Source organism: Anarrhichthys ocellatus, unplaced genomic scaffold (assembly GCF_004355925.1).
Source record: "Anarrhichthys ocellatus isolate YVR2014 unplaced genomic scaffold, GSC_Weel_1.0 scaffold23, whole genome shotgun sequence".
NCBI lineage: Eukaryota > Metazoa > Chordata > Actinopteri > Perciformes > Anarhichadidae > Anarrhichthys > Anarrhichthys ocellatus.
In genome coordinates, this window is record NW_022280053.1 from 3,962,801 (window position 1) to 3,989,053 (window position 26,253).

The 26,253-nt window shown below is 41.4% G+C and overlaps 1 protein-coding gene across 9 annotated transcripts in view; it reads left to right on the forward strand.

Annotated features, from left to right (window-relative positions):
* The window catches only part of rgs3a (regulator of G protein signaling 3a), an 87,692-nt gene that overhangs the window by 59,166 nt on the left and 2,273 nt on the right, over nt 1-26,253 (forward strand). For 6 of the 9 annotated variants that reach the window (XM_031860434.1, XM_031860433.1, XM_031860436.1 and 3 more), the window contains 4 exons: nt 14,829-14,899; nt 23,770-23,871; nt 24,982-25,043; nt 26,030-26,196. In XM_031860434.1, coding sequence (XP_031716294.1) covers nt 14,829-14,899; nt 23,770-23,871; nt 24,982-25,043; nt 26,030-26,196 — 402 coding nt within the window. Of the gene's footprint in view, nt 1-11,846; nt 12,829-14,828; nt 14,900-18,160; nt 19,111-19,130; nt 23,445-23,769; nt 23,872-24,981; nt 25,044-26,029; nt 26,197-26,253 lie in introns of those variants that run through there. The other 3 variants (XM_031860440.1, XM_031860441.1, XM_031860435.1) reach the window with 3 other exon arrangements.

Below are 26,253 nucleotides of genomic sequence, written 5' to 3' on the forward strand. Positions count from 1 at the left end.
GCCTCATAGAAGTGTGCATCACATCTTTACTCACTTCACTTTGGCCAAGGTTGAGTAATGCACAATGATTGGCGAGTCTCAGCGCGTCTACCTTTCCTGTTAACCATGATGTAATGTTGTAATCTTTTTTATGATTTCTCAAGAGTGATTGCACTGTAACTGGAATGCAGACAGGTCATCAACCCTGTACTGATGTTATTTATAGTAGTTTGAACTGAACACCTGCACACCTATGACAGCAATATGAATTTGGCAATGTTTCTCAAAAAAAGAGTGCAGACAAATGGAGAGAAAATGGAAATGACAGTGATATCGGAGCTCCACGAACATCCCATAGACTTACTGATACACAAATGACAGAGGTGATCAAGTGCTCACTCTGTCATTGTAGAATATCAGAAGCGGTTTTATTCGTCCCACCTTCTGCAAGTCTGTCAGCACACTCGGTAGCCTTAAATGGCAGTGTGTGAGCTGTGCAGAGGAGGAATGCAGCAGACAGGGCTGGAGCCTATTGGTCTTGGCAGATTCAAGGGGAATTTTACTACCTATTGGCGTCATGGACACAGATCTGTTGAGACTTTTTTTTCCCATTATCTTAAGTGATCTGCCAACCCCCCATTCATAAATCTTGGGACATCTCCAGGTGCAGAAACAGAGTGTGTGCAAACTCTGCCATTATTTCATGTCATCTTCAAAGTTTATGAATTTGTTTATAGCATTTAAAGTTCTTACATATCAGTTGTCATTGTTAAAAGATGGCTTTTGTTTTTTGAAAATATGATGCAATTTCAAATATTTGTTCTTATATTATTATACATTTTATCCAGTCATAATGTAGACATGATTTGATATCAACAATAAGCAAGCCTTTAGCTTCCCTGTTATTTTTAATATACTGTATACCAATTTTGATCAGATGTCCAGAAACAATTCAATGTAAGCTAAATAGTAAGGACATGTTCTTTATTTAAGTATTTTGGACACTTTTTGCATTGTGTGCAATGAATAATCAAGACACAGTGACTTTACTGAAGCTTACTTTCAAAGTGAAAGAGTTGCACAGTATGTGTGATGCATATGTATGTGTATGTGCTTTATAGAGAGAAAGGAGTGTGACGGAGGAACAGGCACAGTGTGAATCTACTGTCTCTCCTTTTATAATTGAAGCCCCTCCCTCCCTCCCTTCCTCCCCTTCTCTGCCTGTCACCTCTCTTTTCTCTTGCCAGGCAGTGTTTACTCTGGTCCTGTCTTTCTTCCGCTCTGCACTTTTTCCTCTGACTTGATGTCTTTAGTGTCATCAATGCAAGGAGAGCCTGAGAAAGACAGAGAGCAGGTCTGGAGAAATAATGTCACGGTTGTTCAACGAAGAGATTTTTCTTTGCTACCAACTTAAAATAAACTGTGTTATTGCTGTCATAGACCGGCTAAATGTGGTTTATATGTCACTTTTCAAAACAAAGTCGTAAAGTGTTTCCTGAACCAGAAGTAAACTACAATTTGTTTTTTTTAAAAAGGAATAAATGCAAAACATACAGTAGAATGACAAAAATGAGTTTGATATGTCTTATCTGTGTCCGCATTGCTCGAGACTATATCTGTGATATTAGTTTTAAGATTTGGGTTGTTTTAACAATAAGTTTACCACAAAAAACATTTAAAAGGTATTACTTGCATGTTTTTCTATTGCAAAGCACAACATGTTGAGGACCTAGAGGGGGGAGAAAAAAAGAGAACAATATTGGTCCTAAGATTTGACCTTTTAGTACACAACATGAATATTTAGCCTCATGTTACAGGCAAAGTCATCAGTTTACTCAGGAAACTTTCTGTTAGTCAAATTTGATAATACCCAGTAAGTAATGCTGACAATTTCTTTCTTCAATTTGTGGAACAAACACAGAGCACTCAGCTGCACTGACATTCAGCTGGATGTAATTTGCCTCCTTGGTTAATGCTCTGTGTAAAACCAGCTATGGCTGGATTATAAAGGTCAGCATTGAAGAATGTTTTGCTTCTTCATGCACAAACAAACACAATTAAAACATTCAGGTAGTAAAACAACAACAATGGGAATTTAAAGGTATGAGAGTCCAGAAGTAATCCACAAAAAAACTGTTTTACAGTTTGTTGCTTCATTAGAACTCCAGAGACAGAGAAATGCTAATTTCCATCACAAGGCGACTAGCGGCATAGCCATATAAGCCTAAACCACTGTGTGTTCACACCATTAAATATAATTCTCATCGTGTTGTCCAAACCCTCAGATCCTCTGTTTTTTTCCAGACACCACACTATCCATCATCTCCTTTCAGTTTGTGTTGCATCCACACAACCGTTGTAACAACAGACGCGTGTGGATCTGACCCAGTTCTTTTGGCTTACGCAGACCAAACATTTTGTTTATGAGGTCTTAATGTTTGTTTGAAATTTGGATAAATATCGGCTGTCTTTCCAGACGCCTGGGGGGGCGGGAAACAATTTTAATGTGTTTACTGGTGGTTTCGGCTTACATTCCTGCGTTGTGTCAAGGATACACAGGGGTGCATAGTGCGGTGCTGCCAGTGCTCGCACACACACACACACACACACACACACACACACACACACACACACACACACACACCGCACACACACACACACACGCACACATAAATAGAGTTTGGTACGTTGCAATTGACACCCGCAGGATGAAACGGAATGGTTGTAAAAACTTCCAGCCCGGTAACCAACATTACCATAGATCTGACGTACGATTCTTGAGAAGGGAGTTTTGTTACAGTCAGTGAGAAACAGAATTAAAAAGAACTGTCAAACCAAGGAACATTTGCTTCTATCATCTAGATGTAAATCTGTAAAACAATAGTTCATTAATAACGTTTTCCACATTTGACAGTGGCAACAAGAGGGAGATGAAGTCTATTGATTGGCTTGAGCGAGATTCAAAATTCAACACGCAAGAAGGCAATTTCCATTTAATGCTGGTGCACTGCACACAGTAGCCCATCTATTACTTCTGTCTGAAGCAAACCTGCAGGCTACTGCACAGCTAAATTAATGTTTTGTAGTAAATGAAATATTGCTGCTTTAGCCTGGTCATGAAAGAAGAGTAAAGCAGGCAACATTTAAATAAATGATCTACTTAATAACACAGCATATTATGCTGTATTTGTTGCAGGCTGAACACTACCGGGTAATCTAACACAAGGCAAACAGCACATGGACACTAGTTGAAATACCAATATCGGTACAGTAAGGTGTAAATAGTATTTGTTTTACCTTATAAAGATATCTTTTAGAATAGCATATACACGTAGGGTAAAGTATACAAAAATGTGTTCACAACATGTTTTGAGTATTGTACCTTCCGAGTAGTGTTCCATGTCTTGAATTTCCTGGATAAATAGGATAAACAGTTATGGGAACTTGCTGTTTTAGGCCCACATAGTAAACTTGGTGCACTGTTAAGTTATCCTCAAGTACCTCAGCTTCATGTCTAGACTCCCACCGGTCTTCCAAAACTTCTCATCATTCCCCAGGCCCTAATGTCCATGTTCCTTGTGGTAACAGTGCCTAACCTTAACTCAGAGGTTAATATAGAAGTTAAAAGAACAGGCCACTTGTTGATGTCAAGACTGTGATCCCTCACATGGATCGGCACGCGTGACCAGGGCTAATAATAGAATGTTTTTTAGTGAACGAATGCATAATGGGTTCGTGGAAACGATTTAAAAATACTAGGTGCTGTTTTGTCTAAATATGACGTGTACATCAGAATCAGCATGGATTCTTTGACAGCACTGTGTGACACTGAATTGATAGTATTGTAGGAAAAAGAGGAGTTTCTCCTGTTTGACTGTACAGTGAATGGCCTGGAAGGGACAAAGGGTCTCCAGGGTTCAAATCCATGAGAGATGCAGCCAGGCAGAGTATGTCCACTCAAATACTAAATGGGTCACATGTAAATATTTACTGAGCAAACTGAACAAGCTTGCAGGACAGTCAACAGAGTGTCAAATGCAAAGGAGCTGAATGTGATGTTTTTCAGTTTATGGTGTTTTTTTACGTCACAGTTCACAATAAAACGTCCATGTCTATCCATCCATCCATCCGTCCATCCGTCTGTCCATCCATTCATCCATCCATCCACATAACTAAGGTATATTACACAGCCATACACAACCAAATAGTCTTCTAGCATTCAAGAGGCTAAAAAAATAAATGACCCTTCAAACTATTTAGATTCTGAGTATTTGTCTTAATATCGTATTGTGGTTGCTAAGCTCTTATTGGACAATCAATGTTCAGGGGAGGGGTTTGGTAAGTTGTTGTTTTTTGTTAGCATCCTGTTTGCTGAATATACACATTTTCTCAGGATGTATCTTCTGACAGACTGAGACAAGAACTTTTTCTGGGTTAAAAGATAGCCGGCCAAGCTGACAGGAAAGGGAAAATCCATTGCCAGTAGAGCAACTGTAATAACAAAGAGGAGTCTTCTGGGAAGCAAGCCTGATATTTTGTTGTGACTTTGACTGTCAAATAAAAATAATTAACATTATTATTCTCATAATTTAAATTCTTCACATCTGCCTATTACCTTATTAAATGTTTTCTTCCCTGCCAAAAGTCAAGATGAAGTAAAATTATAATTATATATATATATATATATATATATTTAATTATATAGTATATATATATATATAATTATATATATTTAAATATATATATATGTATATACTATGATTCTCAGATTTTCCAAATATATTTGTTTAAATAGTTAGGCATATAGATGGTTGATTATATTGCCATCCTTATATTTAATATTTGAAGTAATTTAAAATAATATGAAACAGACACAAGAAATGCATCAGAAACAAACGAAACCCTGTATTGTGCGTCTGAAAGAAACAGTAGTTTAATTAAAGGGGCTTCAACGCAAAATGCTCAAATGGGTTGAGAGTGAGCGAGAGAGGGAATTTGTTTCCTTTCAACACCTGCAGGATTAGTTAAGATCATTTCCAAAAACAAAGTAATTCACTTCTTAGCAAACTTAGTAACTCCTTGTGATCTCATGAGAGTTCAAAGCTTCCCACGCTAATTCTTCTTTGCCAGGGAAGCTCCCACATGGCCCAAAAACTCAGCTTGTACACCTGTATTCTTTTGCTCTTTCTCTTTACTATTGTGCTACTAAAACACTCAACTAAAAGGGCTAAAATAGCATTCCTTTTGTTAATTTGTTTAGCTGTTTATGAGCTCCCAGGATAGTTACTGCAGTGAAATGTGAGTGTGGGAACGTGCTGCTTCAATCCATGAACTCTGATATTTTTGTAATACAATGAGAATGAGGGATATGATAGCTCCCTTTGATTCTGTAAAAAAAATAAAAATAAAATGTTCCTGGTTGTTTCCAATTTGAACACAAGCAAAAGACAAACATTGAATGTCAGCACACAGCGGTCTCTGGCTCAGTAGTTTATCCTGATGGTAGCAGATTGCTTCGAGGCATGACTCAAATGAAGATAATGACAATAAACATGACTAATACAATAAATGAAAGGCGCACCACATAGTTATACACTAGCCAATTTAGGGGAATACGCAGCAGTTACCGTCAGCAATCACATTTCCTCAGTCACCTTTGAATTAAAACGCTGTTCAGTGCTTTGATGAGGTCTTTCTTATGTAAGACGTGATAGCCTGATCTCATTCATGGCACTTACTGACTGGACCAACGTAAATGGTAAATGGTAAATAGACTTGTACTTGTGTAGCGCTTTTCTAGTCTTCTTCTTCTTCTTCTAGTTATTCCCCCATTCATACACTGATGGGAGGGGCTACCATGCAAGGTGCCACCTGCCCATCAGGACTATCTAACCATTCATACCCAAACGTACACCAAATTCGGGAGCAATTTGGGGTGAAGTGTCTTGCCCAAGGACACATCGACATGGACTAGCGGAGCCGGGGATCGAACCACCGATCCTCTGATTGAAGGATGACCCCTGCTTTCTGCCCACCTCAGTGCCCTGCAATGTATGCAGTTAGGATTTTGGATGCCGTTGATGGTACAACAAAGCCCTCTCCTGACGTACGCCTAATCCAAGAGAGGATCCAGAAGGCCCTTGTTTCGTAGTTATGACTTGCCTGTGTGTGTTTGAATGGAGGTGTTTACGGCGCTCGTTGCCATAGCAGTATTATGGCTGATTCAGGAACCGGTTACATAAATGTTGATGGAAGGTTACTTGCATATAGATACGCACATGCACAAAACCCACTCACGAAAGCACATAAGCTCACACTCCATAATCTTTCCATTGCAAATGTTCAGAGATACTGAATGTAGTTGACCTAACACTAGATGATGTGCTTTGACTACAGCGCAATAGATAAATACCACTGCAGAAGGATAAAGGAGACACGGCGGGAGACAAACAATACTTAACATTGAAATGATAAAGTGGAAAGTGTTGACAAACGTTCACACTTCTGACCTGCTCTCTCAAAGCGTTGCCCAAAGTTTACGGTATCTTATATGAACATTTGATGAACACGAAATGGTTAGATCAGAACCTGAAATCTGCAATTTTACTTTTAAACGATCATCCACTACTATTTTAGCTTTTGTCCGAGTCCCGGTGTGTTCTGTCTCCGGGGTAAAAATTGTACATACAGTAAGATAACAAGAACGCTGTGTACTTTATCTGCTAGCCAGTTATGTGTTCCACATCAGCACATAACCCTGGCTATGTTTTTGAATATCAGACACACACAACTATGTAGCTGCACATGCAGAAACAGGACGCACACACACACGCACACACACAATCACTCACACTCCCCAGGAGGCAGGAGTCAGGGTGAACAATGCTGGTGGGATGATGGGAGCTCACACGCTGTCCTCACAGGATGGGAACATTGTCAAGGGAACAGTCAGCCCAGGAGGTAGAGATAGGGAACTCAAAGTTCACTCCTTGATGTTAGAATAAGGTGCGTGTTACGAAATAAAACATTTAGTTGAACTGAAAATGTAGCAGTCGCCTAAGTGTTGTTGCTGCTAGCTGTTTCCTGCTGTGATTAAAACACATTGTGGTCTGTTCCACAAAAAAGATCATACAGCACCATCACACTGGTCCTCCGGTAATCAACTATAAAACCCATTTAGTTTGCCGACAAGACAGTATCTATTTGTCTTATCTTGCCTGCCTGGAATTCATTTTAATTTCTCACAATTTATGGAATAAATAGCGAGAGCAGGATAAAACAATTGCTTAAATACCATTTTTTTTTAATGTTCAAATGTTATTTTTTGCTTCTAGTCTGAGTAAGTTATCTTCAAAGTTGTATTTTTTGATACAATTGGAACTACTTGAGTGCTTTTGTTTGGGACATTTAATTCACTAAACAATTGTTGATACAGAAGCACACAAGCTGAAATGATCTACCGTAAAACATAAAAGAAAACCATGAGCTTGACTTTTAGACATTTTAGTCTAGTCATTTTTTTTAAATAATAGACACAATCAAAGTAGAAGCTATGACAACAAAATGTACCTTTTTAAAGAAGCTGAGGCTAATGGTTTTGCATGATAAAACAAATCCAATGAGGTTTGTAGTTTACAGGGAACAGAAGCTTTAATCTCGTCTGTCACTCCACAAATAGAGGCCAACGGTAAAGTCAGATATTCCACGTTTGCTCTGTGTTGTTTACTTCGACTGCAAGACGATGCACAAACCTATACATGAGCGTTTGTGTGACAAACATCATTCCCATCGGACTCTCATTCGCAGCATTCCTCCCTTCCCTCCCAAATGCCATAGATCTGCTCCTGACATGCTGCTCTCCAATAAATTGTTTTTGCTTGTCTGGAAACCAGCCATTCATTTTGGCTGTGAATACAATTCCTGCAACTAATAATCGACCAAAAGTAGCACCTGCAACTTACAACACTTTACCACTTTTCGTGGATTCTTCCTTTCTTCTTCAGCAGAGCTGTCCCAACGGACTGAATGGGAGTGGAATTTGTGGAGGGATTGGCAACCAGTCGCATGTTGCAACATGAAGACAGTGTGACCACGTGATGGACGTCACTCGCTGTAGTATAAATGTCTGTGCAAGTGTAATAACTATAATAACGAGACAATGATGTTTGGATTCTGCAGTGAAAACCCCCAATCTAACCTTTCAAACCAAAAACAATGAAACTAATCATGCTCACAAAGGACATGGCGTGCATATTATTTTTTATTTTTTTCGCTATTAAACTCATTAACAAGATAGATGAAGATGTTCGGGGCATGTGTCACTGATATTTTCCTACTGTTGCGTCATCATTGCATTCATCTTTGCTAATTGCCTTGTGAGAGTTTCTGCCAAAAAGGAAAAAACCTCAGAGTCCAGCTGCAACAGATTGCACGCTGTGGTCAGAAAGCATAACTGTCATTGAGCTATTGAAAACAAATTATATAATTAATGCTTCCAGTGTAGCATTCAGGCTGCAGCCAATTGGGAATCATTGGACCATTGGTGCTCCTGATGGCTCGTTTGTGCATATCTGCCAGTTTTGGAAAGAATTGTGAGTCTCCGGCCATAAAGATTCCAGGCAGAAAGGTCATCCGCTGGTGAGAAAATGTTAATAACATATTAATAGATAGCGCCAGTTCCAGCACTGAGTAACCTGACAGCTTTTCAGGGCAGATCAGAGAAGTGACGTCTGCGCGAGCATTGTTCATTAACATCCCGGGACATGGGAAGTACTGATGCAGGAAGCAGCCATCTCCTGAGCGGTGCTGAATAACAGGAGGCAGAGGAGAGTCAGATCAAGTACAAAACACACACACGCACACTCTCTCTATCCGCATGCGGTAAAATCACACACGCGCACAAAACACACACAAGTGTGCAGACAATGCACCTTTGTGTGTGCTTTCATTATGTAGTTTGACGAGGAATGAGTCAGCATCCTGTCTGCGGGCCACTGAGTTTATTTTCAGATATTGTGAGGTTTTTTGTACTACATGTGTGTATTTTGTGTGTGAGTGTGTTAGCAGCTGCCATCCAATTACACAAGGTCACACACACACACACACATACACAATCATACTCCCTCGGCTACAACCGCAAGTTTATTGTACTCCAAAACTTCCTTTTATTTGTAAAGGAAGTTGAAACAATATTTCTTTCCGATATGAACTGAAACAATGAAAAACAAAAGATGGCATTAAAGCAGTTATGTAATTGCATATCAAAGACTATTATCAAGGTAAAACACACCGGACGTTTTCTCAAGGAAGTGCAGACACTGATCAAGAGCAAGAAATGGCCAGTTTATATGCTCTGTTTACTGACGTTAGTTATGCAAATGGTTTGCTATTAAGCTCCAACATAGAAACAGCTGGCAGAATTATACTTTTGCAAGTGAATTAAACTCAAGCATGTGATAGATGAACTAGAATAACACTTAACAACTGATAGAATTTTATAATTGCATGATAAAGTTCCTCATTTTGGGAACCAAGTGTTTTTTGACTTTGGGATCACATTCCCACATGCTTTCTCAATAGAAGTGAATTATATTCATTGTTAATGTACACCATCTGCCTATTTATTGTTTAATTTAGCAGATGCTCCGGCTCTGTCATCGGCCCGCTGTCATGGCTACAATGCATCGTGCACAGACAATGTGGCCACAACATGAAGTTGTAAAATGATTCATGCATAACCAATACCAACACCAATGTGTTGAAGATTGTTTTGAATAGCGACAGGAGGTATTAGAGGTTTTAGGTGCAGCAAATGCAGTCACAGTTGTTATGTCCGATATCATCACTGTTGCAGATGTATTTTTCAGACAGCTCTGCGGGTCTCCTGAATCATTGGTGAAAAAAATCTCATGAAATGTTCATACCCGCTCATACCCAAATGTGTCACTCTTGAGTATTTTGGGGCCAGTTTTGGGCCAGAGAGGACTGACTTCGTCGTCTGAGAAACATTAAACACTTCAAACTGATTCACCTCAATTATTTTATCTGTTCTATAAAACAATCTGCTATGTTGGATGCTGCAGCCTAATAAGTTGTTAACATGAGCCTCACACTCAGGCACAAAACAGCGAGTGATAACTGACTGTGATTCACATCTCATCCCATGCCAGACTAATCTACTGTTTGTATATTACTCACTGTCAGATCATTGAAGATGGAGAAGGAGGTTGAGGGTGAACAGAAGGCAGGAATTAAATGATGTGAAAAAATCTGAAATATAAAATATTTTTAAATGATTCATGGCTCTGGTGACTACATATGAATGTGCAAGTAGGATTCAAGATAACCAAATACATTACGACCGACATTGTCTGCATACCAAATAGCGGATGCATCCAGTGAATTAAAATGTTGCAGTCTGGTTTGAGAAGTCACATGGAGACAATCATTGGATTTATTTCTTCCTTGAGCATTTTATGGGTTCCATGTCTTGATAAACATGCCACTTTGGTTAAGACTGCTGTGAACCTTATCAAAAGTAAATGCAACTGCTTTGTATTCAGCATTTTGCAAACATCCATTGAGGCTGAGATGTGCAGACTTTATGGGTTAGGGTTACAACAGGCTAATCATATTCAAATATTATTAAATAATATTCAAATATTATTAAATAATATTCAAATCAAAGCTTATCAGCATCAGAGCTGCTTTAATTCGGGTCAGGAGCAGGGTCATGATGCCAGGTTGAATGACGTTACTGTGTCAGTGCAAAATAAGTATGAAACATACACACACACACACACACACACACACACACACACACACACAGTAGTAGAGTAGTAGAGCCACACAATGTCAGGAAACTACAGTCTAACATTTCGCACCAATCCAAGGCTGAACTAAACAAAATGGGAGATTGTCTGCAGTCCCCAAAACATTGTTCAGACGCCAGCGTGTCAATTTGTTTTCAAATAAGAGAAGAAACGGGGGAATGAGAATGAAGGAAGCGGCCCGAGGGAGGTCTGATGAAGAAATGCAGCCAGGGTTGAACTGGTGAGACGAAGTTTAAACACACAAAGGCCAGGATTCATTTCTTCACCTCTGGGGTTTGATGTTGTTGGAGGATTTGGAGTCGGGGTCAAGAATGTTTCAGAGCTGTGTTTAGAATATTGTTCCTACAATGTGTTTGTTAGTGCAGAGCACAACTGAGCACAACTGAAGAATGTACAGTTTGTTGAGACAAAGACGGGCAAATTGTCCTTGTCTTATTGGAGAATAGCAGTCCGTTGGTGTTCCAAACTTCTCTCACAACCTCACACACTATTCTCCGTTGGCTTTGGCTAAACAGTCGTGTTACCAGGTCATGTGCATATGAACATTTTTTAACTTACTTTAGCATTGCCAGAAACGTGTTTGCCCATATGTTTTCCTTCACACGTGCACACATACCGTAGGAATGCCTACAAAGACACATGTGCAACACACATGCATCTGCACAGCCATCCCACAACCCTTAATGATGTGTCAACATCTGCACCCCATGTCTCGGGGGGCTATAATGTCGTGTGGTCTTTGGCAGATTCCGTGTTTTCTTAACTGTCTTCAGTGAGGCGTGTGAGGAGTCTATACACATGAGCATGCACACACACACAAACAAACGTACGCTAGGGCTATTTTTAGAAAAGACTTATGCTCCACAGGTTATTGCCAGGCAGTCTGCGTGTGCGTGTGCGTATGTGTGTGTGTGTTTGTGTGCATGCGTGACTGAGAGATAGGACTAAAGTAAATGCCTTTCATATGTCCTTCAGGTAGCAGAAAATATTAAATTGTATGATCAATATTGACCACAGCTTTCTTCACTCCTCTAGCTTGGATGCCATCCACGTTGTTCTTACCTCTGCAGATGTGGTCAGTAATGGGTCTGTGTTAGTGCATTCAAACATTGCCTGCTTTACATTATGATTCTAAGAATGTACCCAATTGGCCACTTACTAATACTAGTTGTAGCAAGAAAGCAGACACATTTCACTGTGTGTGTATGTGTGTGTGTGTGGATCTCGTCCAGCTGGAACGTATAGCATTCTGGTGTGAATGAGCATCCATTCCTCACATGCAGGCAGCTAGTCGAGCAAAGGCTGACCCAACAAGCAGACGATCCACCTCTGATGTCCAATGGCCACACAGCATCATTTCTTCTGCTGATACCCCTGAATAATCCTGTCCTGAGGGCTACATCGGGACAAACGTCTCTGGAGAGGGCAAAAGTCTGTTCTTTGTGGTTTCAGGGTAAAAAGGCCTGGCTGATGGCTCCATAGGGGCTGGGACCCTGTTGTGCGGTTCCCATCAAGATTAATAATTCGATTTGTGTGTCTCTCATGACCATCAATGACTTAATCCCTGCTCATGCAAGCTAATATGACCTGTGTTTGTGGCTGTTTTTGGAAGAGTCATTTGGTTACTTCTACAGATGGAGGATGTATATCAAATATAATTGATTTTATAATAGATTTTAAATTTGATAACATTTGAAGAGATAAAGTGCAAGGCTATTCTAGCGAGTGAGTGACTTAATGCTTCTACCTGTTGCAAACACACACACACACACTATACAATACATTTTAACGTGTCTTATCATCCACCAAACAGCAGCTCTAATAATATATTGTTTCTGCTCTTAGCTTGTACTTATCTTTAGACAGCTACATAACAAACTCATTCACCTTTCACAGTCAACTGTGACTTCTGTCAGAAAGCGCAGGGTGCATCGGCATACTATTAAATCCACTGCTGCTGTTATTATTAGTAGTCATACTCTCATTATATGAATTATTTATATCATATGCATTGAATGTGTACTTCTGTCCATCCTGGCAGAGGGAGCCCTCCTCTGTTGCTCTCCCTGAGGTTTCTTCTTTTTCCTCCCAGTTAAAGGTTTTTCCTGTACCGATTTTTGACAAAATAAATTGAATTGAATTGAAATGAATCGGTTGGTACCAGGTGAAGCAGGGTCATTATCACGGTTGATATTTTATGCAAAAGCAAAATTAAATTGAGCGAATGATTGATAGCTATGACAGAAAGCCATGACAGAATCAATGTTTTATAATTCGTGTCTCATCGATCAATTTCATCACTAACCAGGTCCGACAACAATGCAAATGCACAACAGGATATTACTTTGTGCAGCTGCTTCATGTATAGGGTGGCTCAACATAGATGGATGCGTAATACAGGATATGTTTGCTCATGCGGCCTAAGCGTTATTGTTTACATACAATAATAGTCTCACAAACACAACGTGCACATTTTCACTGTATTCATGCACGATTGGGCACACAAAGGCATTCACAAGGCATTCACAAACAAATGCACCTGCATATGTTTGTATTATTATATTAGTGAGGACCCACATTGATGTGATGCATTTTTAGCCTCTAATCATAACTTAACAGAACATGACAAGCCTTCATTTTTCCTAAGTATTTTCACCTTAAAGGACTGGTTTGACATATTGGGAAGTGTGTTTACTTAATGTTGTTGCTGAGAGTTAGCTGAGAAGATTGATACTCCTCATATGTGTCTGATGAATATGAAGCTACAGCCAGGGTATGATTAGCATAGCTTAGCATTAAGACTGGAAAAGCTGCCCTGGTATTTTCTCGTCTAACTCTCAGCAAGAAAGCAAACATGCTTATTTCCCAAAATGTCAAGCTGTTTCTTGAAAAGAGGTACTTACACAAAATCTTGTCTTTTGACTCAATACTCAGATTTCTGTAAAAAGTTTGTCGCTTCCTGAACAACAGCTGTGGTCAGCCTGAAGTCAAGCACCTACAATGGATGCCAATGGTAAAACGTGTTTAGAAACATGTGAAGAAAGTAAATATGGTTTGTTAAGTCACTAAGTTGGGACCTTTGGGGTTTGAGAGTTTTTTTAGAGATACTTGGAATCCATTATAACTGAATTCAAGCTGTTGTTGTCTCTCAATTTGGAAACCTACAAACGTTACAGCCGCCTTTAAAGCCTGCAGGGCGTGAGTGTTTTCGGATAGAGTGTCACTCTAATCTCAAAACAAAACCTTGTAGAAGTGAAGGACAGCCCAAAAATGTCCTAAATTTTCCAAAATGTCCTCACTGTGAAGGTTGAAACTCGGGTCCCACAAAGATAGAGAACATTACACCATGCGTTACCAACTGTGGCCAGTATCTAGCTCAGATTTAACTGGGTGTTCCTGTAATACAATAGCTCATTATTTAGAGCCACACACACATACAATGGGGCAGCTTCAGGCCATCAGATTAGTGGAGATTGACCCTTTCCCCACCCTGCAGCCACTTCTCTTTTACTCTGAACCAATCAAAATGGTGGGTTGGCAGAAAGTGTAATGTGAAACCGGGGGTCTTGGCTCAACACTTCAAACCTAGGGCACAGTTGGAGACCAGCAGAAACAACAGCCGTAGTCTTTCACACTCTCTCACTCCCACAGATTTTCCGTACTTCGTTAAACCCTGTTTACAAACACCATCTGCTGCATACACACAGTCAGTTGTATTCAGCAACACACACCTCTGAGAGCGTGGCCTTGTGGGAGTTACACTGTGGACTGCTGCTATGGATTAATCATTTTGCTGGCTGTGTGTGTGTGTGTGTGTGCTATGGACTTGGACTAGACTCGGTGTAGCCTAACGGGACACACTGAGGACTCACTAGCTTTCAGTATTAGCCAACTTAGCTGGCCATTGCCTGTTGGAGGTAGCTGAAGCTAGCTCTAGTATCTGCATGAGGCTACAGGGCCCTCTTTCTGTGTGAAGGGTGGATGATGCAGTGTGTGCTCTCCTTCGTCTTCCCTCAGCTGAGCGCCGGATCCCCTTGTAGCTGTGAGGTCAGCCCTGAAGGAACAAAGAAGAAGAAATCCAAGAACCTGTAAGTACATACATTAATCAGTTTTTGGGTGTTTCCTGTCTGCGGTTACTTTCATTTTCACCGTCTGCTCATTTTGGGAAAAGAAATGGCATGTTTTTTACCCCCTCCTGAATGTGGATTCTAACCTGTAACAATGTTAAATCATTTTTAGGAATACAATGCTTTGCCTTTTAGGTTTTAGAATAAAAAGAGAATTCATTATTTATGTGTGAGAAAGAGGAGGAAAGAGAGTGACTGAGAAGCAGCACAATAGATCAATCCTTCATAGTCCTGACAACTACAAAAGCATTCACCACTTCTCCTTTCAATGCTCAGTCACAGACCTTTATTTTCATGCTAATTACAAACATGTGTATCCAGTGAAAGGGTAAAGATTTCACACCTGCTTTAACAGCCATTATTTCAAAAGGATGTCTTTTACTCTTGTCCAAGCTAATGGTGAATGTTAATGACCTGTCTCAGCACATGTGGGGGCTAATTGAGACATCTGGACGTATTCTGATGAGTGTTAGCATGGGTGTGATTGGATTAGTGGACTGAGGATGTCAGGACATATCCAAGCCATGATGGCTACATTCAAAACCTTGCCATTTCCTCTCTATTTAGGGTAATTTAATCAATATCAATTTCAGGGGATTGAAAAGAGGTCTTCTTTTTTTCTTTAATGGTGCATTCAAACATATTTCCCATAATGACAGTCAGAGCAATACCTGCACAAGTTCACAGAGCTGCAACATGCAGAAGCATGTTTTAGGCTTAAGGTAGCTGTGAAAGCTAATCATCATCAACTTAATTAAGTGGCAAATGATGTGTGTGCCGCTGATGAGTGTAGTGCCATATGCGTGTCTCACGTTCTCAGCGGTGTGAGAAGTAAGGTGTGTGTTGAGAGGGAAGAGCGTGTCATTGGAGTGTGCGCGTCCACGCCTCAGTGATTCATCAGCTGTTCAATGAGCCTTATTCACGCTCCTGTTCATCAGGATGAAAGCCCATTTCACGCCGTGAGAGGCTGTCCTTGGGCCTGATAGCGGCCCATTCTTCTGCACAAGCTGCGTTTTTATGGTGTTTAGCTAACCAGTAGATTAAGTGATTAAGATTCCGCAGCCTTTTTCCTGAGTCCAGAGTATTTTGCCTTTCTGTCAGCTGCTGCAAAAACAGCTTCAGACCAGCTTTGTTTGCATTAATAACACAGTCATTTAATAGTAAACAGCATTGATTGAGGTAGTAATGACTCTGTGTAATGTGTACCTGACAATTTGAGTCATGACCACAACAGGGATTTGCTCATAGGTAAACAAACATGAATCATGACGTTAGCTCATCTTATGTTACACACTCTCAAATATATTTAGTCTTCTATTTTGATGTTGGATGAGGTATTTAAGCTAGATCTAAGAAAGCTCTCTGTTGACACTCTGATGCTTCTTCATTTACATACCTGTATTTGAGGCACATTTTATAAATACGTCTGGTAAACTCTGCTTTTTATAGTGGACCAGTCTATCTTTGTCCTTGTCCCATTGCAAGATGTTGATAGGTTGCAATGTCAATAACTGATTGCCTTGCCAGGTGCGGTGCTAATTACCTTAAATGGTCTCACCTGTGTGTTTTGCTATTTAAGAGGCATCTGTACTGTGTTGTTGTGACACTGATGAAGGCTGTGTAGACAAAAAGGTCTGTGTCATGTAGAGAAAAATGATTTCCATTCATTGATTGCAACCCTTTTCTGTCATCATCATTGGTTAATAGCACAAGGATACGTCACAAATCTTTATGAGCACCCACTTGTCTTCAGGCTTCTGTTGTTTACAGCCTCTGTTTCCATAAAATATTCTCAATGTCACGAGCCTGCTATCTCTCATGAAGATTCTTTCATCTTGCAGTATTTGACCCATTTTCCACCATTTTTCATTATGCCACACTGTAAACCAATACTCTACTCAACAATATTAAGTCACACCACTAAACATAGCCTCAATACAATATGTTTCTGTGGAATACAAACACAATATGTTTCTGCTATAAATAGACATTTCAGACTTTCTATATAACCAAGCGTGAAGGAAATGAAATGTTTTCCTCCAGATGTTGGAGACTGATTTATAGCATATAAACAGAGCCAATGGAGCAAGTATATGGACACCAGAGGCCAACAGTATCTGATATGATCAAATCATGCAGAGATGTAGCAATTTATAGCTTAGAAAAGGTACTTTGACCTTTGGCCAATGTGATTGTTAGAGATGGGGATCCCGTAATAGCACTACATTGATTTCCTCTCCTCTCAGTGTCTCTCCTGCTGTGTACATTGTGTGCTGTGTCTTGGAATGTTCCCATCTCACACTTGTGGAGTGGTCTAAGTTTGGCAATTAGTGGTAGCATCGCTGTAAACACTCTTCTTCTTCATGTAATCACCATAATCATAATTTGTGACAGGAAGATTGAACGAAACATATCACAGTACGCAATGTAAATATCCCTAGCAGAAGAAAATTGATTGCATTTTTCACATCGAGGCGAAACCTACATGTAAGAGCACATAACATCTGTTAACTTCCTCTCTCCTCATGAAGCACTCTGCCTCTCATGCATCATTTACAAAAACAAAGACACCAGTCTGTTCACCACTCTCCTGCTCTACTTCTTTCCCCCTTTACGCTTCCACATTTTTTCACTTCCTACTCCATTCTTCTCCCCTTTTTGCACATTTTACTTCCTGTGGGTCTAGCACAGCTGTTTTCCTGAAATTGTCTACATTATCTCTGCCTCTCCCCACTATATTTTCATCTTTTGTTTTTACTCAGTCCAGGTGTTCTGCTTCCCCAAGCAATGCCTCCCTGCAACATTATATTCCTTTTTCCCCATCTGGTAGTTTTCCACAAGTAGCAATAAAGCCATAAACCCATAGCCAATCAGCAAGTGCACCAGCGGAACATGCAGAAATGTAAATTGTTGACAGATTATTTTAAGGTTACAGGGATACCAATACTTCAGTGATTAATACTGATTAATTAATACTTGAGTCACAAAGGCTGGAAATATGGACAGATTGAGAGGGCAGAGAAGAACGTAGCACAACACTGAGTGCCTGTGAGGTGTTTATTACACAAGATACTACCATCTGTGTATACGTATGTGTATATATATATATGTATATATATTGACACGCAAAAAAACAATACTGAAGTCCAAATAAAATGAGGAATCTGCAGCTTCCTGTATTTGCTTATATATATATATACGTATATAGATCTATATACAACAGTTAAGCAGTTAATATATATACAATAAGTAGCAGTTCCCAAGCAAATAATTGATTAAAACACAATAGTTTGCTGCCAGTTGGTGCATGTAAGGCCCCTTTTGTGTGCTGTGAAAGTTGACCAATATGAGTGTTAGTTTTGCAGTTAGACACGATGTGCACCGACCTTGTTGTACAATCAATGTTGAGAACCAATTAAAGTTCTTATGTTATTCATAGACATCAACAGGTACTAAATCAAAGACTTCCTGAAACTGGAAGGTCTCATCACCTAATGAAAAAATACCTGATTTATAATCAGAGCATCAGGAGCACCACTGCAATGCTTAACACATTTATTGTATATGATCAAGCAATGTAGTACTTTAAAAGAGTGCTCCAGCCATTAAGCATTGCACTCCTAGAAACATTGTTGGAATTCATTTCACACATTCTTCTTGCTTGTCAAAAACTATTTCCTTTTATTTTATATTTTTTCAAGTTCGTCCATTTTAAGTTTTTCTTTAAACTAATCTGTTAAATGAAGCACACATAAACAGAGCTCTACCACTGCTTGTCATCTGGGACAGATGAACAGATCATTACAGTAGTCAAGTCACTTGTTTTGGCAAAAAGACAAATGTCATCTCCACTTACTAACCCATAAAACTACAAGAAAAAACACCCAGGCCCCAGAGGAAGGAATCTGTCCTCTCTAAACACTGCGTGGTGATTGGGTGAGCCCAGGGTCCGCCTTCCCCAGACCCCCCCCAGACTATATAAAGCTCCACCACATCCTCTCAGAGGTTAGAGGAATGTGATTGTCAAACAAAACCCCTGGGCCCCGAGCACCCGGCACTCCTGACACACGCTTACATGCAGTCTAATTTCTGCACCCAACAAGTGAACCTGCGTACAGGCTGGCACCCATGTTTCCCACTATGGTTGATTTCTCAGAGAAGTACCTGGAAAGGTAAGAGCAAGGCGGTGGATGTGTGTGTGTGTTTGATCTGCACTTTGATTATCAAGAATTAGAATCAGAAGGCAGGGTAAGCAAAGCGTGGATGGGGGCTGTTTTGGCCCCCACAGGAATCAATGCTCTCAAGCGGTAGGAAGCTATTTGACCTCTACATGGATCTCATTTGACAGTCGCAGGGAGGGAGAAGAAACCCCCGAGAGGCTGAAGCGCTCAAACTATTTTGGAGGAAGCAGCATTAAGCTCTAACTTGAGGCTGCCCCTTTTTCTTATTATACGCAGCCTGGATTTCAGGAATAGGATCGCTCATGTGGTCTGTGTGGGTAGGAAGGTGAGTTAGCTCAGAAATAGAGCTCTTTTTTGGTCTCGATTGAGCGAGACTGTGAATGAGATCATATTTATGGACGGAATTTAGGACAATTCCCTTTTTCGTTGTTCTTCTAGGAATATGGCGGAGTGACTTTTCTCGATGTTATAAGGGAACCTTATAGATGATCCTTTCTCTTTCTTACGAGTTCCTGTATGTGCCTATTGCTTTTGGATTCGTCACATCTCTGGACTGTTTTGTCTATAAAGAAAGTACAGCAGAAACACTCACAGTTCGTTCCCGTATCTTTGTAGACAGAGCCCAAACAGTATAAATGTTATTAGAAATGTAGCAGACACACTGACACAACCCTTGACCCGTTATACTCGCACAGACACAGATGCACAAACAGAGCCACAGTGCTGTTTGTGTGGCTTGTCTAGTATTCACTTCAATGGCACACAGCCTTCTGTAAATAGAAAGTGGCAGAGGGAATGAAAACATGCTTGAACCTTGCACTGCTGCTCTCACCATCTGTATTTCAGTTGCTCTATTGAGCTCATCGCTGTACCCCAAATCTCACAGGTCAGGCTTCACAAAAGGGTGGACTTCTATCATTGTGGGGAGCTAAGCCTCATGGAGCAAACAACAAAAGTGGGATGAAGTGGAGCAGTGGATTTTGGCTTGTGCTTGCACGGTACATTGTGATCTGCAGTGTGTCTGTCTGCGGCTCTCGACCATGTGCTCCCAGAGCCTTTCCCTGGGAGTGCGGCCTACTTTTCAGAACACCAGGAATAGCCAGCAGGGTGCTATTAGTGCGTCTAATGTGAGCCAAGCAAAGAGGGAATAAGGAGCACGGAAACCTGCGGGTAATTGCGGATCCAAAGACCTCTCGCTCCTTCACTCAAGCACATAAAGCGCTCTCTCTTAAACAGACACAAACAGACACTCAGGCGTGTGTACGCGTTATGCCCGCGTTGCAAACATGGGAAAGCTGTACAAGTGTGTTCGCGGGGCAGTGGAGCGTACATTTCTGTGTGGCAGCGTGTTCGATCAAAGATAATGTTAATTTGATAATCCTTTAAAGAGCATGTGTCAGCCTTTGAGCAGGTTAGGTTAAGTGCAGGGGTCATTGTATGTGATACATCAAATGGAGTGTGATGCAGTACATTTCTAATGGTGTTAGTACTGGGGAGCTATTAGCCGACAGTAAAGTATTACTATCAACTTCAAATACAGAGGTGCTCAAAGTGAGAGACTATGAGAAGCACCAAGTGCAAAGAGCACGGGGTACAGTATCCTTGACTTTGCTCGAGAAATAAGACAAGAATACTGTTCATCTCCGATATTAAGGAAGTATCTGTAACCGTGGTTTCTGGCCTTGGTGGTTTTGAGGAGGGCTTCATCTCTTTTTTTAAGTCTAAATTAAGGATTTAGAGTTTCACCAGAGGAAGCTTTACCCAACATGCTAATAGTGTGTCCCCTTTGTTTTTAGCTGATATTGCAAATCTCTGGTGCTATAACAATGCAAATGTCTCCGTCTGGAGGACACAGACACCACTGGAGGATGACGGATGTGTCTGCCCACATTGAAGGAGGAGTATTATCTGGACCCTCCTTGAAGTTGGAGTTTCTGTTGACTCCCATTGAGCTAATAACCACACAGGCAGTTTCATTTATGGATGTATCAGTTGAGTGTCTCACACCTCCTGCAGCTAACATGCAGACTTACAAAAAAAAAGTGTCTCTGCAGTCTGTGTTGCCAGTGTGTAGTGCTTTAAAAAAGGCAGCTACGTATCGTGTAAAATGGATCACTTGTTTTTTTAAAATAGTGCTGTATTTGAGTTTCTGAAAATAAGATAAAACATGGGATGATGTAAGCTCAAGTTGTTTCCAGTCTTGACAGACCCCAACTATTGGGTGGAGAAGAAAGCCCTGTAATTAATCTGCTGTTAGAGGGTGGAAAACATCAACTGTTTGTGTTTGCAATATCCATTGACACCCACATGGTGGCAGGATAGAAACATACATTTCTCTTAAAATATTTCTATGACATCATTGTCGCATCATACCCACACAGGCTCAGCAGACATAAAGCGTCTTTTACCAGGCCAACAAAGTATATCCCAGCCCTTATAAAATACTTTTCTCCCTCACATGCACTGGCAAGACAAAGACTTTTAGCGAACACATGCACAGACCTAATTGCCTTGAGTGCAACCTAAAAATAGAACAATCTAATGAATCCTGCTCTGATGTTACGAGTTTATTTAACAGCAAGGTAGTTTTTATTTGCGTGATAATGTCCTTCAGGCTGGGGGATGCAGCATTAGAGCACCCTGTTGTTTCCGATGAAAGAGAGGCCTGAATTATGTTCAGCATCTGGTTCAAGCCAGCTTCATGTTATTTCAATCAATGGATGAGTTATCGCTCCACCAGGGATGCTGTGTGGATGTTTAGGTATTACATAGGATTAGATGTGGAATTAATTTTGAATTAATTAAGTCTCTTTCGATCTCTCTGCTGTTTCGTTATCAATTTTTTGAATTTCCGTTTTTCCCTTGCCTGTGATAAGAAAGAGAACTTCCACATAGCTTTTTCTATATCCACACCATTTATGCTTTTACTTTTTTATATTTATTGGTATTACATTCATTTTCTTAGTTACCCATTTTGCAGTTCCACTCTCCTGAACCTCACAAATGCTTTCAAAAAAGGCCTCTTGTGGCGCTCTGCGTCGACTAAAGTAATCTGCACCAACTGAACCCAAACCCGAAACACACCCGAATCAATACACCCACAAAAGTCACACTCATCCTGATTTTAAAGGAGCCATTCAGCGGCTGCTTCCAACAGCTCATGCAGTCATGCTGTGTCATGTTTATGGTCATGTTTCTACCTTTCCTGTCCAGCGGCAGTTGGAAAAACTCACACCAGACAGCTGACTGTGTTCTCTGTTCGGCTCGGCGGCCGCGTTGTGTGACTGTCTCACTTTTACGCATGCATAAATTAGCTCCCTCCCACTTCCCATCACACACACATGCACACACTGGTGGAGACTGAGAGTTTTCCAACACCTGTGACTGGCATGAAAGCACCAGTGAAGTGGGCATGAGTTGGCACAGACGCAGGGGGGTTCTTTGAAATGTCTGTGTGGGCGTTCTTTCATCCCCTTTCTAGTATTTGTTCATGTACAGTGTTTGTGCTAATCCGCAGTTGTGCGTTCTTCCAAACCCCCCTGTGTGTGCATGTGTGAACGATAAGTGTCTATAACTGGAAGCCTTGTTTCTTAATTTGGGGTGTACATGCTCTCCTGGGGGCTGCCGGCTGGCAGTGGCACAGCCTGCAGTGATTAGGGCCAGCGAGCGCACACTGCCTCGCTGCATTATTAGCGGGCCAGCCAATCCACAGTGGAAATCAAAAGCAGGGACTCAGGAAATGGGTGTTGAGTGAGGTCACATCCCAATGAGGCAGCACGTGCTCCAGGTCGGGAAAAGCCAGGACACGCACCATGGGATTATGGGAATGCGCAGGATTCTGAAGGATCCCATGGGGACTGAGGATTGGTGTATCACCTTGTGTGGGATTTAAGGTGGCGCATGTGCAGCTGGGGGTGTGTGTGTGTGTGTGTGTGTGTAAGATGGTGAGAGGAAGGTGAAACAGGTGAGGTGGGCGGTCAGGGGGATTTTGGATGCTGCTGCTGGAGGGAAGCACAGGAGTGAGGAGGTCACTGTGCCCTGTTACCTCGGTCCTGGGTCAGCTCCCTCTCAGCAACCCCTCTAGGCACATGGAGAATGGCGTGATGAAACAGAGGAGTGAGGATTGAGTCTCTCTCCTCCTTCTCTGCCACATTCACTCAGTCCCTGCCGAGGAACCTGCCAGGGACACATCTATAGGAGAGACTGTTAGCGATATTAGATTGACAGGCGACACACTGACACGAAGCGAGGAAAGGGAGCTTGCGATCCGCCTTTTGGAAAAGCTCTGTCCCACCATACCAACATACCTGGCTGAAGACTAAAATGTACACAACAAGACATGTATTTTCATCTTTTCTGGCTTTTGTGGGTTTGATTTTCATGTGGATTTACAGTGCTGAAGAACTTAATTGGTGATTCCCATGCCTTGGATTGTTTTAATTGTGGACGTTGGACTTGGACTCAACACAATTTCTTCCTTTTTCTGTTTTTGTCCACCTCCGCTATCTACTTTATCATTGCTTTCATCCTTATTCCATTTTCCCCCTTGTCGTGCCTCGGCGTCCCCCCTCCTTCTGTATTCATGAATCTTTCTTTCACTCTTCTCTCTCTTGCCAACTCTCTCCCTCTTTCACTCTTCCCTTCACCCAGGGCCAAAGACATGAAGAATCGGCTGGCTTTCCTGCGGAGGAGGAATGAATCCCCAGGAAGCAACCCAGCCGGCAAGTTAGAGAAATCTATGAAGTCAGTCAAGTAAGTGGCCACTTCCTGACAGCATGTGCATGTGGGTGTGAGTGAGACTGTGTTCCGGGTCTCGCCACAACTGGTGATGACCCGGCCTTTGGAGGACGTGTGGGCAGCAGCATGTAGAGGAGTGTGCTTGTAATGTGTGGCATTAATAAAAGGCATGAGCGCATCTTTGTGTAACTATGTCACATCTGACGGAGGGAGAGTGGATATTATTTTAAATTTTAAATATAATTTCCATGCCGCTTACTTTAGCAATTGCAAATGACTTCACAGGAAGCTAAATAAATGCTGTATACTTTTTATACATTCTTAACATTTGGTCCCAGGCAGCCATAATTAATAATGGCCTCTGTTGAATTACATTAAATTATCAATGTCATAGATTTTTGTATTTACATTTCCCTCATATCATAACACTTTAAACCTGGTAGTGCACTTTGCCAAGCAGCTGCTTCAACACACACACACACACACGCACACACACACACGCACGCATGTACATACATGTTCTGGAAGACGTTACAGTTAGAGAAACAAAATTACAAATTGTTCGAGCAAATGCTATTTTTGTTGATTTGTCAGAATAAATAAAACTAATTCCATCATCAAAAGACACAGACAAATGTCCAAATTGACTAAAAATGTACCTGAAACTCTGCAGCAACTTTTTTCTTACTGTGTCAAATAAGGCCTCAGATGTGGATTACAGTGAGATCAGAGCTGTGAAGAGGCATGCTTTACAACAGGGTACAGGAAGAATGAGAGGCAGCAGGGGGCAGACAGACACTGGTGGTGGGGGTGGAGGAGGTATCTAAACCTGATGATACATCCCCATTGGCCGACCGGAGCCCCTCCCCTCCTGCCTTGCAACTTGCATTCAGTGGGAATATAAAAGCCTACCCCCACCAGACTGGAGCAGAAAAACTCATGGCTCTCAGTGTCGTTAGCTCTCACAAAAGCAGAACCGAATGAGAGGGGAAGAACAGTAGACACAGCCTAGAGTGGAAGGAAGCAACAGAGAGGGATTACCTACTTCCATCTGCGGATGGGTCACACAATGAGAAACCTGACTGAGATGGGCTTGTTAAAGAATCGCTCTGCTTTTATCTGCAGGCCGACCCCAGAAGAAGCACTGAAATGGGGGGACTCACTTGACAAGCTGCTGACTCACAAATGTAAGTTACTTTTAAATCCTTTTTTCTCTCTTTTGTCTCTCATGTTCTCCCTCTTTTACAGACATTGAAATCATCTGTCTTTTTGTTTTTTTTGATAATTTGTTCGATATGATTCAGTGCAATACTGTCTTGGCAGTGTGTGAATGTAGACATACAGTGCTTGCATGGGGTGGTGGGGGAGGGCGGTGGGCAAAGGATGTATGCATGTATGGATTACACACACAGTGAACGGGCAGCTTGCATCACGTTTCCCTAATCCCAACGGACAGAGTCCATGCTTTACACAGTAAAGACTGGAGACTTAAACAGGCAACCTACAAGTGTGTAGCTATTTTTGTGTCATCTTTTCACAATTCAACCACAATCCTTTTTTAAAAGCTGATACAAAGCCAGCACTACATCTGCTCCTCATTCGACTCCGTTGGCCTCTTTATTCTCCCCTATTACTTTCTCTCCGTCTTCCACCTCTTTCCTCACTCCTGCCTAACGGAATGAGGAAAGAGATGACCGCCTGCATTGGCTCTGCTTATCAGCGTGGGTGATTCATGGGAACGGAAAGGTGCAGACTGGAGAAGTGGGTGGACACGGCTTCCTGCTATTCTTTCTTCTGGATGCCTTCTTCCTCAAATCATTAACTAGACTGAAACTGAAGAAAAAAAACCCAAAGTTTCAGAATTAGCCCTCTTCCCCTAACACTAAAACAGTCACCTCTTTGTTCATTCACAGCATGTGTAAAAGGGGAATGTAGAGTTAGTCATGCTGCAGGGTGGGTGATGTCTAAAAGGATTTTTGAGGACTTGAATATGTGCTGCGGTGTTGTTAGGGTTTTTTCATGTCTAACTTTATTCCAACCACATGACTCGAATGGCCGTCACGGAGCTATTTTAGGCGCTGAAACTCTCAAGGAGCGCTTCTGCTGTGAGGTTGCCATGGCACTCTAGTCAACTCTCCTCTTGTTTATTCTCCTCCTGTCTGCTTTCCCTCAGATGGTCTGGCAGCGTTCAGAGCTTTCCTGCGCACAGAGTTCAGCGAGGAGAATCTGGAATTCTGGCTCGCATGTGAGGAATACAAGAAGGTCAAGTCGCAATCTAAGATGGCCTCAAAAGCCAAGAAAATCTTTGCAGAATACATCGCTATCCAGTCTTGTAAAGAGGTGAGTGAGTGTGTACACAACACATGGCTACTGGGGGGAAAACAGCCTCCTCCTGCT